The 18,326-nt window shown below is 41.3% G+C and overlaps 2 protein-coding genes across 2 annotated transcripts in view; both read right to left on the minus strand.

Moving 5' to 3' along the window:
- Positions 1-1,043: 1,043 nt before the first annotated feature.
- On the minus strand, positions 1,044-2,651 carry LOC101863955 (N-formyl peptide receptor 2-like). The gene is made up of 2 exons (XM_005091290.1): positions 2,314-2,651; positions 1,044-1,782 (listed from the first exon to the last, which is right to left on the minus strand). Exons 1-2 carry the CDS (start codon positions 2,649-2,651, stop codon positions 1,044-1,046), a joined length of 1,077 nt encoding a protein of 358 aa, XP_005091347.1.
- A 9,177-nt stretch (positions 2,652-11,828) lies between these two features.
- LOC101864198 (sodium-dependent phosphate transport protein 2A) overlaps positions 11,829-18,326 on the minus strand; it is a 13,490-nt gene continuing 6,992 nt past the window's right edge. Inside the window, exons 4-7 of the mRNA XM_035973487.1 lie at positions 17,868-18,230; positions 16,769-16,896; positions 15,471-15,596; positions 11,829-12,994 (exon numbers count right to left, since the gene is read on the minus strand). Coding sequence (XP_035829380.1) covers positions 12,344-12,994; positions 15,471-15,596; positions 16,769-16,896; positions 17,868-18,230 — 1,268 coding nt within the window. The 3' untranslated portion in view covers positions 11,829-12,343. The remainder of the gene's footprint in view (positions 12,995-15,470; positions 15,597-16,768; positions 16,897-17,867; positions 18,231-18,326) is intronic.

Consider the following 18,326-nt stretch of genomic DNA (forward strand, 5'->3'; position numbering starts at 1 on the left):
TAGTTCTTAAAAAGGTAAATATCGAGTGAGACGTACACACCAGAAACGACAAAATCAAAGTCTGATATGTTCTCTGCTGTCTGTTCCGCTGTCATAAATATAAAACATGAACCATAGACAGCGTTAGATCTATATCATGGTTGAGAACTATTCGTGTATTTGTTTACTTTCACTACCGCAGGACCATAGGCTACAACCATGAAGTTATTTCATTAATGAAATTCAACATTTCTCCCTTGACATGTTCACCAACATCGGTGATAATTATTATTAGATATGTTATCTTTTTTACGCGAAAACACAATACAAGCAGCCCAAGTCAAAGTCACACCACTATGTCTGTTCAGTAGACCGTCAAGGTTGCCTGGCACTCTCTTGCAGGGAATTCCCGGACCACTTGACCAAAATGTATAGCTCAACGCCTGCTACAAACTGGTAAGCAAATGAGGATTAATTAATTTAAGCTTCTCCCAAAAGTCAGCTAAGTAAGATATGGTTTGGTTTGTGTTTAACACAATTTTTAACACAATATGGTGGTACATCTGATCAAGCCCCCATTTCCAATAGGACGGAGCCAATCTCTAGGTGATCCATGAACATTCCTTCGAGACCAGTGGTTTAACAAGCTGTTTTCGTTCTAGACCGGATAACTGAAGGAATGCCGATCGTGGCTCGAATGACATCGTTGTTAATACAATATACTGCACACATAAAAAAATTAAACCAACCAGTCTTCTGATTACTAAATATAATATATGAAATACCTAATATACCCCGCCCCCCAACCCCCCCCCCAAAAAAAACAAAAACAAACCAACAACAACAAAAAAGTGAAAATAAAATAAAGACAATTTACAACTATATTTTCAAAAAAGTCATCAAATTGATTAAAATGTAAGGCATTTCCGCATATATTTCAGTCTAACCGTTCAACAAGCACGGTTTATTCATGTTCACCAAAGCAGTTTTCGTAACAGTACTTAAGAGAACATTCAAATATCTCAATCATAATAAAGTTTAACTCTACAGGATTCAGTTATTTATTATAGATTATTCAAGTTCACAGAATGTATTTGTTGAGATCCATGTGCAACCGATTCCCGGAAACAACAAGGGAAACGCTGCTTAAACGTGTCCTTGAACTTGGTGCTCATCCTATAATAGACGAGGATGTTGATAGTTGAGTTGAAAGTCTCAATGAGCAGGCCCAGGGAAGCCAGTGTCCAGTTGGTGTTAGCGTAGCGGCCGATGATGTTCAGCTCTGGTTCAATTGCTCGAGCTGCGAGCACCACAGTTATCGGCGTGAAGGAGACTATAAAGATAGCGGAAATGACAGTCACCATGGCAACTACTCGTTTGTCTTTGCTGGATATGTTCTGCTTTGACGACGTCATGGCAGCACCAGAAGCCATCTGCCGCCATTTCCCTTTTCTTTTGAGCTGGACTACGATTATAACGGTGCAGAGGATCACAATAGCGAAAGAGGTCAGAGGTACAAAAAAGTCGGTGATGAATAAGGATACGCCAAGCACGGCCTGCCTGTCCATCGTATAATGTATGCCCACAAGGGATTTGTTGAGAGCCGGGTAAAACGTCCAGTCGTAGTACGACGTGAGGTACACTGGCAGCATTGTGAGAGCCATGAGGAAGAAAATGCTCACGTTGAAGACCACAGCCACCCGACGGGTAATGATCGCCTTGACCTTGAGGGGCGCAGACACGCAGAGACAGCGCTCAAACGTGACGAAAGCCGTGATCCATCCCGTTGTCTTGGTGAAATACCTGATGGCAAGAAGTAAAGAGCTGAAGCGACGGCAGAAGGGCAATTCTGTTTGGTTAGTACAAGCCTTCATAGTACAGTAAATCCGCTTCATCTAGGTGGGTTATGAACTAAGGAACAAACCCCTGACCCATCAGCAGAAACGCAATCACGCTTGTTTTTCTGTCTAAAATTTACATTGTATTTTATATATGTTGTAATCCATACACATAACTAGGGGAGTGCGCTTCGCGGAGGGACAAAGGCAGTGAAGATTTCAAAAGCAGAAGGACAAAATATAGTCCAGAAACAAACAAAGTAAGAAAGGGGAGGTTTAAGGATAATTGGCATTTGGTAGGAAAGAAGGAGCAGGCATCACCAGAGCATTCGTCAACCACCGCCAGAAACATTAATCTTAAATTGCATTCATTTACCAAGTTCCAAAGATTCATATTGTATATTTGATGTTTTGCTTTTGTCAAAGTACAGAGCGACCCCTCTCTCTTCCCGCACTGAACGTGTGCCCTCCTCTTGTTTAAACTAAAACCATCTACCTGTGTGAGAACCCGCCAGTGAGGCTCTGTATCTCTAGAGGGTTGAAGGGAATGTCCGAGTCCTGGAACCAGGGATTGACACAGATGTTGAACCATTGCTGAGTAATCAGTGCCCCGAGGTCACCGACAGCCAGAGCGCACAGGCTGATGTTGACGGTGTCGTGGAACCCTTGCTTGGCGAACACAGTGATGTTGATGATGTTAGCGACGATACCCAGAAGGCAGAGGGCGTCGCCAACGACCACCAGGGACACAATCACGAAAATCTGACGAGCCTCGAAGCTGATGAGATCTTCGAGTGCTGCGCTGGTGGTAGTGGTGAGATTACCTTCAGACATTGTCCAATCAATGACTTTAAAAAAATACTGTTATCACTTGCTAGTGGTCAACTCTGAAAACAAATCCACGAAGAAACATCATATAGTATAGAGTGTTTCAATTTCCTTAGTGTTTCAATTTATAAATGTTTTCCGGCGCTCGTAACTGCATATGGTCATGAGCGTGCTGGGCACATTTAACATTTTCAGTTGTTTGGAATACCAAAGCCTAATCTTATCGATTTTGGACCTCCAAGGGATCTTTAACGTACGCAACTTCCACACCAGGCCTCTGAGATTTTTCGCCCTTATCCAAAAAGGCTAGTTGTTAGATCTTACCTACCATAAGATCAGGGGTGTGGCTGAAAGACAGCAGTTAGAAGGAGCCAGGGGGTAGCTGTGAAAAAGCTGCGCTGAAAAAACCCCAGGGCCCGGGGGGGGGGGGGGGGGGGGGGCGTAAAGGAGGTGTGGGGGGGGGGGCAGGAAGTGAAGACGAAAGTAGACAACATGACATTTTTAGAGAGCAGGAAAGGAGGGGAAAGGAGAATATTTTTTAGAGAAGAAAGTTTTCCGTCGCTGTACGGATTCGAACCTGGGACCTATTGAATAAGAGAGGAACACCGTAACCTCTTGACTACGAGAGCCCCTAGTCATACTTTCAGTTCAACAAATGGCCAAAAGAACGTTGAATAACCTGTCTAGAATACAATTCCACCGATCAGCCAACGAGACGACGTGTACCAAGCTTGCATTAACATCACGTTGTCTGCTTAGCCTCCAAACAATACTACACATTATTCCCTTAGAGAAAGCTTTTGTAGTTGCTATTTACAATGCTTGTTTATTGTGACAACTGTCAACAGAGATGTCCAAACAGATTTGGAAACATTTAATGTGTTTGATTTAGACAATTTGAAAGGTTTAAGTTGAATTTACGCGCTGGACATAATGAATTTCGAAGTGTTTTGTCAAACCATGGGCTTGGATTTCAATTTTGTTACTCGTGTCTTGAAATTTTAACAAAGGCTTTGGTAAAAATCTTAGCTTATTTTGTCCGTTGCCTTGTATGGCACAATAATGGTAAAAAACCAAAGGTAGTGGTAAAGAAATGACAGTTCATATATTATCCCTAGAAAGAATATTACATGAGGTATGGTAGTAGATCATGATTTGTCCTTCGAGTGAAATTGCCAAGTTGTAATTACCAGTTTCAATGACGATATTATGTCTGAAGCTTTTTGTAGGACAAATGGAGTGAAGCAGAGAGCTGTGTGTTTGCACCAGCACTTGTCAGCATCATTTTCCCAGCAATGATGTATGGAGCCTCCCAGGGCTCTCCTGCGGGCGTTAATACCAGGCGCAGACTGGGCGGAAAAATCTTCAAATCTCGTGGGTTGAAGATAAAAACAAAACTTAGCATGATACATGACATGAACTGCTCAAAGACAGTTGTTCTCTTCCAACCTGTCACTGGTGATATGCAGACCTTCCGTACTAAAATAAGAGTATCCAAAACGACACTTAAGTTTGTTGAAAGCTTTAAATATCTTTGCAGTATCCTATCCTCAAATGCTTGTATCGATGCAGAAATAGCTTTATATTATAAGAATTATAAACGTTGTGCATCATTTGAATACTCTAAGTTAGGATTTGGGACTCCTGTGGAGTTCGCTAAGAGACAAAGCTTCAATGCTGCAGCCCTCCCGACTATGTTGTATGGTGCCGAGACCTGGACGTGTACTAAAGCCAGGCAGAGAAGTTTAATCATTTCCATATTATTATGAAATGCCCCATGAGAATTCATGGCATCAAATAGCATCTGCAGTGGGTCAGCAACCATTTTAGTAACAGTACAGTCAGTCGGTGGACTGAACACAAGGGGGCCAAAATCAGCCCGGACCTGAGTCGTCTCGATTTTCACCTGAGAAGGTATTTGAAGGACAAAAGTGTGTGCGAAAACCTCTACAAGTATTTAAAGTCTTCATAGAAGCCTTCATGGAGGGCACGAGCGAGAGACTTTCCTTGCGTAGAGTCACCACATGATTGTTATTTTCACTCAGCATGACAAAATGTGCCTTACTCAATATGGGAGGCATCTGGAAATATCAAGTAATTTTGTTTGTGGCCGTCAGATTTGATCGGATTGATGTTCCATGTTACTGTCAATTTTTGGTCTTTGTACCTTTATTCAAAACGGTTTCATTTGCTTTCTTTTGTACGAAACTTTTACTGATGACCCTATATGTCATTTAGTTCCCAGGTATTTGTGCCCACCATTTCTCTGACTACTGAGTTTCTAATCTTGTTTCGCCTGGTCTTATTTCTGCTTTTCTAAGACATCGTATTTCACATGTTATAATTCTTTGCTCCAATGTTTTGTTCGTGGTCTATGTTTGGCATTGATAGGTGAGTGTTAGGGTGAATATGCTGTTGATCATTTTGAGATTTGTTTTCATGGGGATGTTAGGATGCTTCAATAGAGGAGAAAGCTGGTAACTAACATTATTGGTCTTTTGTACACGTGTTTCAGTTTCTCTTTTCAGTGATCTATCCTCTGAGAATATACTTCCGAGGTACTTAAATTCTTGGACCTGTCTGAGACTGTTTTTGTTGATGTGTATCCTGAGTGGTCCTGGATTTATGCTTACTTTCATTGTCTCTGATGTTGATCTTCACGTCGTAGTTGTTACCTTCTTCGTTTAAACTGGTGGTGTGGTGTTGGAGACTTTGGAGATATCTTTGTGTACTAGGCTTAGGTCGTCAGCGAGGAGTAATTCATTTAGGGCGTCTGGTTCTGTCCATATATATGATAAATAGTAGTGGTGATAGGACACAACCTTGTATTACTCAAAATGTTATACCGAACCATTCTGTGAGTCCCTCTGAGGTTCGTTCTTGCTGTACTTATGCTGTTCTCGTAAAAGGCACGGATATTATCTAGAAATTGGCCTCTTACAGTGTAGTTTTCGAGTTATTTCCACAGCTCGTTTCTGTTCACTCTGTAGAACGCTTTCTCGTGGTTGACAAAAACTAGGTTATGTCAGTAGTATAACATCAAAGAATGAACAACAGTAAAAAATACAAAAAGAAGAAGAAAAAAAAGAAGAAAAAAAAGAAAAAAAAGAACATCAATACTATGACTATGAGTATGAGAACTCTTCATTGTTGTAGGCTCAATTAGAGGAAAGCATAACATTGAGAGGAAGAAAAACTCAACAAATTCTTTTTATAGTGGTTACCATAATTTATAACTATGTTGTCTATAGTTTACCAGTAGATGTGAGGCATGGGTAAGCCTGTTACTGATGTTACATGTAGCTCATGTATAATACGTTGATTAAATGATCACATTATTCCTCACAAATACGTGTTCTGAGCCTTGAAAGATACTCTTTCGCAACATTTGTAGCTCAAGTTCTGAGTCACAAAGTTTCTGTTGGGATAACATTCCTCTGTCAAGTAAATATGTTTCTGTTTGAGCACATGGCCTTATCTCTGTTCACAGACAAGTTTGACAGTTTCTTAATTGGTTTTAGTACAAATGGAAGCAAGTTATCACCAATATTACAATAATTGTAACAAACCAACTTCATTCCACATTCCCTTCTTGAAATATACCATTTTTTGGTTGAAGCAACTTTAAATATGGCAATGAAACAGCAAAAGAAGAAAAAAAGACCCTACCTTGCATTACAGGTTAGATACAAATAATTCAAACCCTTTTGATTCTGGTAGAGGATACTGTTAAGGGTGATGTTAAGTTATGCTCAGCAACTGGCGGAATCAGGACTGTGTTGAAATTTTTTTTGCATCTATCAGAGGAAAAGGTAGTCACAGACTTGCCCTTCTCAAAGATTTTTGCACTGCTTTTAGCTTAGTAATCATTAAAATAAAGTCCTCTGACCAGTCTTGGTATGAACTTCAAAGACGACATTGACTATTTCCTTCTCAGGTTTGTTACCAGCAGGTATAACTCAAACGTTGAACCACCTATGCTCTTAGAACATAATTAAGTCCCGAAAAAGAGGAGCAGCCAGCAGTGACTAACCTCATCAAGTCACTGAAATTGGAGGAAATGTTGTCCCATACGTCAGTGGGTACTTGCTAAGGAAAGTGTCTCCAGTCATATTTGGCTTGAGAAAAACGAAAACACCTACAAGATCTACACTAATGAAGGTCTTGTAAAGTCAAGTTTCTAAGTTGCTTGTAGTTAGAAGCTTTAGGACTATTTGAAGCTACTAGCAAGCTTCTTCAAGGAAAGGAACTTACTGTCGATGGGGGCGTAAGAACACACTTATTTAAAAAACAAACAAAGACACTAAACCCAAGACAGCATTTTAAAGAAAAAATTCGGCCACTTCTTCTTTCCGAACTGCAGGACTGTATACTTTTGGCTAGGTGCACAACAACATCTATATATCTACTTATGATCGATCAAGTGATCTCTCTCTCTCTCTCTCTCTCTCTCTCTCTCTCTCTCTCTCTCTCTTTCTCTCTCTCTCTCTTAGCGCTAACATAAATATTATAATAACACTAGACTAGATATTCTGTCCGAAACGAGCAGTAGCCTAGCACTGTCACCAATGTAAAAGCAAACGTGGGGGAGGGGGTTGCTCTTGACACATGACGTAAAGAAGGATTGCCCCGTCTTGTTAGTTGTCAGTTTTAGCTTGGACCCTGCCTGTCTGGGCCAAATCAGGCTGAGTGGGATACAGGATCCTAGCAGTAAGGCGGAGATACTGGATAATAAGCTTTCCAGCAGGGAAATCGAGCAAAATTTCAAATTTCGAATAACATAGTTCCACAACAGCTCACAGACTGACAGACAAGCTCACAGACCGACCAAGCAAAAAAAAAAGAAAAGAAAAGAAAAGAAAAGAAAAGAAAATAAGGGGGATCAGAGACAGAGACTCCACTGGTATTAAAAAAAGAAGACCTGTGCCCAGGGAGTGCTATGCCAGTACATATCTAAGGTATGATATGTGCACACTTACAATCGTGAGCCTGTGTTGTATGCGAACCATCAGCAATTCGCGAGAAATCTGCCCACAGCCATGACTTAACACTACATGATACAAGATTAAATAGACATCATAGGCCTGTGGGCGAGGGAAATAAAGGGGAAAAATAGGAGGCACCGTTTATAAGGAATTCTTGTTTTTAAAAATGTGATGGTTTCTTTTCAGCTCTCATAGAAATCTCATTTAGGCTGGGTAAGTGTGGCTAAGAGTTGGTAGTGTGTCAATAATTATTATACTCAGCTAAGCGTTCTTTAAAGGAGAGTGATATAGTATAAGTGTGTCTCAGACACTTAAAAATGAATCGGCTGTAGTCCGTAATAGAAGGTGTTATCTAAAATTAAAACTATTAGATTGTCTTAGATTAGACCGCTGCAGGTTCTTTGTTCAGTGACATATTTTTCTTTAAAGTGTTACATTTAGTCACTCACCTTGCAAAAGCGTTCCCAAGAGACAGATAATTTCTCTTTTAGAGAAAATACATGGCTCCCCATAATTTTCAACATTTAAGATTACGTAAACGGAGTGTAGAACCCCTAAACTGTCTTCAATAAAAACAGGCCTAAAAGGTTTGGGGAATGAGTTTTCAATTTGTTCTCCCTTACGTCATTGTTTGCCCGCTTATCAAAAAGGCTTCTGTAACCTCCTGTCTTAAACAGCAGGTGTAATTCTCTTTACTCAGCATTAAATTTTTTGTAGAAGTTACACTGCCTCTAAAAGGTTAAATCAGTTTGACTTGTTATAGTTTTCTCTTACGATCAATAAAAGACAGTTTGGGTTGCCTAATAGCCATTTTGTGACTGACAGCTGACAGAGCCTGTTACAACGAGGTTAAGTTATACTTCACTGCAGTTAGACGTATTATTGGGGTAGGGCGTTTCAATTTCCACAGCCTTTAAGAGGTGGGGTTTTTTTGTATTTCAATTTCGTCCCACCACACCTAAAGTGATACTATCCCAATATCTATTTTAGAAAGAAACCCAATTTTCTGACAAATCAAATGTTCTAAAAAGTTGGTTGAGTAACCTATTACAAATATTAGCCTGTCAAAGAGTTTATTGACACACCAGCCAACAAGACACAGGCTCAAGATTAGGCCTCCAGAGCATAGCTGTAAGCATCACGTTTTTGCTCAGCCTTTAAACAGTTTAATTGCGAGAGAGCTCACATTTGCTCTGAAAAGCGGTGGATCATTCAGACGCTTGTTTACAAAAATGTTGAAATAAAATTGGAAATGTGTGTGCCTATATTTAGATAATTCGATAACTTTTAATTGTATTTACTCGTAAAACATTACTTTAAGAGTGTGTTGTTAAACCATGGACAGATGTTTAAACTTCCTCACTCGTTTTTCCCAATTTTGTCACAAATTTTGTAAATTTTAATGTAATCTTACCATGAGTTCACTGCCTTTTATGCCCCAAAATAAAGGAATGGCGTCAATAGTCCAGATGCTAGGCTACCGGACCGATAATGTAGAGATTCAGGGTTTGGGGGTTCGAGATTCAGCTTGGTCCTACGTTTTGTATCCTTGGGATAGATCTAGACACTTTGCACGAATTTCCTATGTGGCTCTGTCTTTTCGGGGATGCACTAGAAGGTCTCGCCTCTCAAATAGCCTATAAGTGTTGTTAAAGATAATGGTAAAAATCAAAGGTGATTGTTAAAATAAAAAAGATAGTTCATAGACAGTCCTTTTAGTATACAATCATAATATAGATTTACACAGTTTGAGTCAGCTTAAATCTTGATTAGCCATTTCGAAAGGGGACTGGCTCTAGTGGTGTTAGTCGTGACTAGTCAGGCATGGTGGGAGGCAACGGTCAGCTCTTTCTCCGGCCTGTCCAGTCTTGCGACAGGGGACATGAAAGTAGTCGGAGGTCTGGCCGAGTTCACCAAGGTCATGGGTTGTTTTGACAATGACTGAGGTACACACAATACGTAGTCTGAAACAGCCAAATGCACTGCTCACAGTCGAACGCTCCGTATCCCATGACTCTAGCATGGAAATGATCAGGAGAGAATTCGTCGCTGTTTCGGGCTCTTCCTCTCTACAGCTTTATGACGCACCGAGCCCACTCACCGATGTGAGGTCTCCATGCTAGTCCGACTGTTTTCCTCTACTGCCAACTCTTAGGATTCGTTCCAGCCTACGTCCTCTCGCTTCAACCAGATCCGTTCTCTACTGTCTCCTGAAGGGAGTTTATGAGATCATTAATTTTCTTTGCAACAAGTCCTGCCACTCTCATCCACTTATGCACTCTAGTTGCTATGAAACCTCTGCATCCTACCTCTACCGGAAAATGGGTTGCTTTCCAACCTGCCTTCTCACTTTTTCCGAGAAGCGCCTCATATCGATTTTCTTTCCGCTCTTGTGCAGAATTGATATTGTCTACGTTAGGCCCTGTGAACTTCACCAGGTGCACCTCTTTCTCTTTTTCACCCCATAACACCAAGTATGGCTTTTTTAATTGTTGGGAAGGGGAACAATCTCTCGAAGCCCTTTAAGTCAGCAGCTACCTCCCATGTGATCCCGCTCTGGTCTTCCATGGCTTCATTAATTGCTTTCTTTCTGATGGGAACCTTGCTTCCTTGCGGAACGAACTCAATCTTGATTAGTCCATACCTCTGAAGCTTGGGGCGTATTTCCCTTCTTCCACTTGTTTTGTCGCCATCGTTTCAGCCCATCGTTGTGTCTCCAGGTGTACCTGTTAAGAGCCAGGTTGCAGTTTGTCAAAATATGCTTCATGGTTCCTAGCTCACCGCATCTACACTTGTTGACCTCCTGTACCTTCCATCTGACAAGGTTCACTGGTGAAGGCAAAACATCATGCATAGACCGGAGAAGAAAGCTTAGTCTAGATGTGTACCACTTCCATATGTCACTCCAACCGACTTTTCTTTCGACTACATGCTCTTCCCGTGAGCGTGTGTGAGTGTGTGTGTTTGTATGCGTGTGTGTGTGTGTGTGTGTGTGTGTGTGTGTGTGTGTGTGTGTGTGTGTGTTTGTATGTGTACTATGTGTGGGTGTTTGTGTGTCACAACATCTTTTTGCTTATTGGCACATCTTTTAAGTCGAAGTACGTTTTCTTATACGTGAAAATAGAAGTGTATGTTTGTCACTCTCTTGTGACCTGCTATTTCCGGGGTGCCTTGGTAGTTGAAGCAGACCTTGTGCTGTTGAAGCTAGAGAGGTGGGCAGAGTGGGTCTGATTCCCTGTAAAGACTTCTCTGTTGACACCCACCCCTTTGCAGCCATTTTCTCGCTAATTTTACCACTGAACCCAAGTGACCCCGCCTCCTTCAATAGCAAATATCTTGACTTCTATTCTAGACATAAGAATTAAAAAAAATTCTGAGAAAGGAAAATGAACAGGCTTTAAGATGATACAAATAACTCCATGAATATACCCAAAATTGACAAGTGCCTTATTCCACGCTTTCGTGAAAAACATTTATAATTCAAAGTTCTTAAGAAGGTAGAAGTCGAGTGAGACTTTACACCCAAGCAAAAACAAAATCAAAACAGGCTGATCTGTTCTCTGCTGTCATAAACATAAAACATGCAACATAGACAGCGTTATATTATATCATAATTGTGAACGATCCATGTATTTGTTTACTTTCACAACTGCAGGACCATAGGTTACAACCATGACGTAATCCCGTTTACGACATTCAATTTCTCCCTTATGATGCTCACCAATATCGGTTTCACGAAAATGAGATAACACTCGGTCCTTTCTTGAGCAATCAAGGCATCAACTAATGTCAAACACGAAGATATTAGATATTGTTCTTTACCCAAAATCACAAACCAAGCAGCCCAAGTCAAAGCAGCACCACAAGGTATGTCCGTCAAAGGTGTCTGACACTCTCTTACATGGAATTCCCTGACCATTTGAACAAAATATATGGCGCAAAGCCGGCTGCAAACTACTAAGCAAATGAGGGTTAATTAATTTAAGATTCTCCTAGAAGTCAGTTTAGTAAGATATTGTTTGGTAGGTGTTTGACAGAATTTTCAACACAGTCTGGTGGAACATCTGATCAAGCCTCCATGTCCCATAGGACGGAGCCAATCTCTAGGTGAGCCATGAACATTCTTGCAACTACCTTGATCAGGGGTCCTCAAACTGTTTTTGTTGCAGGCCGGATAACTGAAAGAATGCCGATCGCGGCTCGGATGACATTGTTGTTTAATACAATATACTGCATACGTAACAAATAAAAACAAACAATCTGTTGATAATAAATGCATAAAATGCTTCATATACCAAAAATGTTTTAACTTTAGAAAATAAGGACAACTTGCAAATATATATTTTTAAATGTCATGAAATTGTTTAATGCTGTGAAAGATAATTATAACTTCTAGTGTGCACACATTTGAATCTTACAAACCAAGATAGATAAGTTAGAATCTATAAAGTCTATGAAAGCTTGTTTAATTCACAATGAGGTTTTCAATGAATTGATACAAATATGTTCGTGGTCAAGTCCAGAGCAGGCTTCTAACAAATCTTGCATTGTGGCATGGCGACGGACTAGGCGAACCGACCCCGCAAGCCGAATGTGGCATGGAGGCCGTACTTTGGTGACCCCCAATCTACACTCTAGAACGCCCCATTTTGGAGATCTGAACGCAGATCAAACGCATCCAAGTCATACCAGAAGGTAAACCCTTCACACGGTCTAGCTGGTCCGAACCTGAAGGAGAACGGCACTGCCATCAATATCAAGACTCATTCTCTCGTCTCTAGAATCAACATTTTCGTTTTTAGTGCTGAAAATCTGCGGGAACATGTCCCTCAGACATGCACAGGAAATGATGGCGTCATACGGCGCACACGAATGGCAGAAACGAGGCAGGAAATCCCACGTCTGGAACCTCCGGGGCAACCAATGAGGTCGCTTCTTCTGTAAAACATTCACGATGTTGATTAAAATAAAGGCCAGTAGCAGGCTCCCGCCGATAGAGGCTAGGTAAACGAACCCGGCCAGCGATAACGTAAACACAGCGGCGGGGATGACTACAAACATCATGATGAGATAGAAAACAGCGAACCACCGATACTTTGACGTCACGCGCCCGAGCGTTTTGGCGAGGGCTATCGGGAACCTCATGAATGGGAGAGGGTAGAAGAGGATCACTGCCGAAATGTTGAAGATAAGATGACACATTGCGATCTGCAGGGCCTGGTCCAGGTGCTGCCCCGTGGTGGACATTGCAGCAAGGATGCCAGTCACTGTCGTGCCGATGTTGGAGCCCAGGGTCAGAGGGTACATCCGCTCTACTGTCATGATGCCCACGCCCACTAGAGGGGTCAGTGTAGAAGTGAACACCTGGTGAAAAGAGATGATTGTTGGGGACTGTGGTGTCACAAACAGCAAATTAGTCTTTTTCTATCTAAAATGTGTTGTTATAATTAAAAATGTGTCATCACAAAATCCCCCCTCCCCCACGGGTAAAGTCAATGTACAAGGAGCGCTGCATGTTCTATTTGAAGCCAAAGAAGATCTAATCACTTGTAGTTTAACAATTCGTCTTAACTTTATTTTGGTACAATACTGGATGAGAGTGAAAGAAAGCATCTTTTACTTATACGCCGCTGGTCATTATCTTTCCATAATAAATAATTTTATTTATACAGCTGGGGTCTACCATTAGCTCTACTACATCATTTCAAACCACGAAAATAAAAAGGCCACCATTCAGTTTGACTGTTCAACATCATGCAGCTTCAACATCAATAGCGGAGTAAAGCAAGGTTGTGTCTTAGCACCAACCCTTTTTAACACTTCTTTTGCTGTCTTACTGCAACAAGCATTCAATAAGTCACCGGGGGATGTCTTCCTCCACTGGAGAACTGATTGGTCGTTTTTCAATCTTTCAAGACCAAAATCAACAAAACAACAGTACCAGACCTTCTCTTCGCCGATGCGCTCTTGTTGCTCATGTTGAATCAGCTCTACAAACAATGATGGACCGCCTATCAACAGCATGCAAGGTCTTTAGCTTTGTCATCAGTGTTAACAAAACTGTCATTCTTACCCAAGAAGGTACACAGCAGAGCCATATATGGCTGAACGACAAGGAACCTGAGACAGTGGACAAGTTTTGTTACCTGGGGTCTACCATCAGTTCTACAAAATCACTTGATTATGAGATCAACATCAGGATAGGGAAAGCAGCAACAGCTTTTGGAAGGCTGACAAAACGAGCATGGAAAAAAAGAAGATTAACCGTCAAAACAAAGATCAAGACGTAAGAAGCATGTGTCCTCAGCACAGTCCTTTATGGATCTTAAATATGGACCTTATACAGCAGGTAAGAAAAACGGCTTGACATTTTCCATCACAGATGCTGCCTCAAGATCTTAGGCACTTCGTGGCGTGACAAGGTTACAAATGTTGAAGTGTTGGTACGGGCAGACCTCCAGAGCATGACAACTCTGTTGTGTTTAAAAATATTGAGATGGCTGGGCCATGTCAAGAGAATGGACGACAGCCGTATTCCGAAGCAACTACTCCATGGAGAACCTGCCCAGGGAAAGAGACGAAGACCAAAATTGAGGTACAAAGACACTTGCAAAAACAGCTTATCTAAGCATCTGGGAAGAAATAGCTGAGGACAGGAAAACATGAAGAAAAAAGATAAAGAAAAGAACTATAATGCTAGAGAGCAGCCTTAGAAACAACCAGCCTGAGGAGCGCCAACAACGAAAGGGAAACAGCGGAACTACAGAGCTTCGATCCACGTCACTGGCATGCAAGCACTGAGACATAATCAGCGCTTCAAACATAGGAAAAAATAAGCCAAGGAAGAATCTTCATGAAGACAGCATTAAAACCATCTTAAGCTAAATTGACAGTCTGCATAGACAAAAAGAGCCATATATATATATATATATATATATATATATATATATATATATATATATATATAATATATATTGTATATCTACGCTCTGCAGAATGCCCTCTGAGTTTTACAACTGAAATCATCCCAGCTGACTATGTAGAACACGATTCAGAAACATTCTTGATTCCATGGAATCACACGGTTCAATCTGCGAATTACATTGTCTAAAACACTAACAAACTGCCTAAATCTTTCGCTGTCTATTGCTAGATACCCATGTCCACCTGGCTGAAGAGAGGAGAATCCGTGTGAAGTGCATTTCTCATGTTCACAAGATCAGGCCACTGACAGGTTTCAAACCTACGACCTTTAAGTTGAGAGTCTATGAGCATAACGATTAGACCACCGACTCCACACATCAATCACTGAGGAAGCAGTTTAAGATTTAAGTAATAAATTACTTAAATCTTAAACCGCTTCCTCAGTCATTCTAGTCTATCGGTCTGTCTGCATACTTGTCTGACTGTTCATTTATGTATGATTGTGTATCCTCCCGCCGTTCTTACCCGTAGGTAGGTAAAACATAATCTCTCTCTCTCTCTCTCTCTCTCTCTCTCTCTCTCTCTCTCTCTCTCTCTTTCTTTGTGTCTGTGTCAGTCTGTCGTTCTGTCTCTTTCTCTTTCCTCACACACTTGCAAACACAAGAGAATTCAAAAACACAACAATTACCTAACATGCATTCACCCGTACATACAAACATCATTACTTTGACAAACACTAGAGAACACAAGACACACACGCAGACACACAAAGACACATACACAGACTCACACACACACACTCTCTCTCTCTTTCTCTCTCTCTCTCTCTCTCTCTCTCTCTCTCTCTCTCTCACACACACACACACACACACACACACACACACACACACACACACACACACATACACACACACACCGAGCTACTCTGTATGACCATGGTGAGCCCACAGCCCACCATGATGGCGATGTATCCGGTCAGGCAGGAGAAACGGCCGGGAAGGTCAGAGTTCACGGTGCGATGGATGGCACGTGCTACAGAGCCCTGGGGTCGGAGGTCAAACCATAAGCGACATCTTAGTAATCATGTTAAGCCATGCTACAGCCGTAATGCAAACCAATGTGATAGCAGAAAGAGGTATAGGGGCGGGGGAAGGGGTACTAAGTGAAAGCAAAGATATACACTGAATGGGTTAGAGCATGGGGCAAGTGAAAAAGGTGGGGTTTTTTGGTTGGGGGGAGGGGGGGGGGGCAGAGCTTTAAGGTGTAACTTGACTAAATAAAATTTAATACGTAACACACAGCATAATGTACATATTACATTCACGGTTTTTCATATTATAAAACATGCATCATCATCATCATCATCATTGGTTGTGGTTGTCTTTGTTGAGAACGGTACTCCCCATCGTGAAGGGGACGGCTGAATGTTTGAATGTCCAGAAACAATGGCAAGTCGAATGGAGTTATTTGGACGAGTGGAGGTGCCGCTAAGCATAATATTGATAATGGAGCCGAAAAAGAACCTCACTCTCGCTCGAAGATTTCTTCGTAGAGTCCGCCAGGTCCATTGATGAAACAAAAAAAATCACCATCATCATCATCATCATCATCATCATCATCATCATCATCATCATCATCATCATCATCATCATCATCATCAAAATGTATGTCGTTATCTTAATATTTTACTTTGTGTAAAGTCAAATACAACATGTATGCAGTCATTGAAAATTTCAGTGGAACTACCCTACGTTTCCACGCACGACATACTTTTTGAAGGTTCAGAAACCACATGACCGGAGACAGTCCATAATGGTGTGCGACAAAGTCATGAAGGGTATAATTCCAGACTGCGTAATCTGCTCGGCGTTTAAATCACTCGACACAGAAGTATTTTAGATAGTTTGATAATCTTGACAGAAATTAGGCTGACATAATAATATGTATGTAAAGTAAGTGTTTTGTCTAAATGTATGAATGTTTTTTTTAAATCAATAAAATAAGCGGAAAAAAGCCTGAACTCAAAAGTTATAGTTATGCCAAAAACAAAAATAAAACAAAACAAAACACCCCCCCCCCACACACACACACCAAAAAAGAACAAAAACATATAATGAAGGATAGTAAAACCCATTTTGTTACAGGAGAGGTAACTGCAATGCGTATTTCGCAGTGACCTCAGAGGGAGATCTCGAATTGAACGACGTCACCAACCTTGAGCATGGAGTGGAGGATCTTCACGATCGTAATCAGGGCTGTCAAAACCACAGCAAGGGAGATGACAAGCAGGATACCGCCAACAGCTTTGTCACCCAGGTCTGTCTGTGCGAACAAACTGTGACCTGCAAACACACACACACACACACACACACACACACACACACACACACACACACACACACACACATACACACAGAGACACAGAGACACAAGCAAACTGGTTAATTACACATTTTTGCTACAAATGAAAACATTGCAATAATAATTGGTAGTTGAAAAATAAACAAATGTGCATAGTTTTAACACCCCTTGCAATATTGTAAGGTTATTCTTGAGGTGGAATTCTGAACTTAACTCCCTTTCAATAGGACAGCCAGATTGGAACATTCGCGTAAAATACATTGTTAATTTGTGTACTCGGAAACTATAAGCAGTATAATATGGTTGTTATTATTGCGGCAGTATTGATCTGCGTTCTATGTCCTGATGGTGACTACAGCTGATTCATAGACACATATCCTTTAGCCATCTTACCATGCGAAAACTTTACATTATGTTGCTACTGTAGAATTAATTAAAAAGTTCTATCTGCGCAGTACCCATATTTGATTCTGAGAAATTAGACATAAACAATTTTGAGTTTCACAACAAATCAATCTTTTGCGAATGCGACTCTTTGAATAGCTTGATAACGACCCCGAATTATCTTACGATTTTGATAGAACAGAATAGAACATTTGGTTCTGACCTCATGGTCTGAGTAACTCAAAACGGCCAAAAATATCAGATAGAACGTTGTAATTCTAAGGTTGCTATGAGCAGTGTACTTTCGGAGCATGGATTTCTTGAAACGGTTTGAGCTTAAGATCACCGCTAAACCGTCGAAGTGGCAGTTTGCGCACAGCCAGGCAAAGCATGCCTGGTCAAACTCAGATGCCTCAAATCAAGTGATTGATGAATGTACTCACGCCAAAAAGAAATACATGCCTGTGTAGAGACATGAGCCGCGAACTATGGTCAGCAATATCTCGTTCACATAATAATAATAATATTATCTGAAGAAGCAAAGGACAACCATATCTCTTGTACTCACAGCGAGTTCTCCCCACTGTTGTGTTGACCACCTCGGAGCTGTTCCAGCCTGTGAACACACCCAACAACTCCTCTTCGACATCTGAGTCTTGTCCTTCATTCTCCAAACGTGAGCAGTTGCTGTGTACAGAGGAGGTCTGTCCCAACATGATGCAATTCTCCGCCAACAGCTCATACCGTGTGGAGTACACAGCCTCTGGGAATGGAGGATGGAGTTGCCTCGGTTTGGATGATAATTCATGTAGGTGTTTTACGCCAGTATAGTGGGGGGATGAGGGGTTGTTGAGACAACGAGATGAAGGTTTGGTGAAGTAGGGGAATAATATGAGGGTAGGGGGAGGGGGTTGGGATTGGGAGGAGGGAGCTGGAGATTAGGGGTTCGGGGATTTGAGGTTGGGGATGAAGGATCGGGATGATGAGGAGTCGAGAACAGCCTTTGTAACCCCTTGTCGCCCCCCCC

Source organism: Aplysia californica, unplaced genomic scaffold (genome assembly GCF_000002075.1).
Source record: "Aplysia californica isolate F4 #8 unplaced genomic scaffold, AplCal3.0 scaffold00027, whole genome shotgun sequence".
NCBI classification, from domain to species: Eukaryota; Metazoa; Mollusca; class Gastropoda; order Aplysiida; family Aplysiidae; genus Aplysia; species Aplysia californica.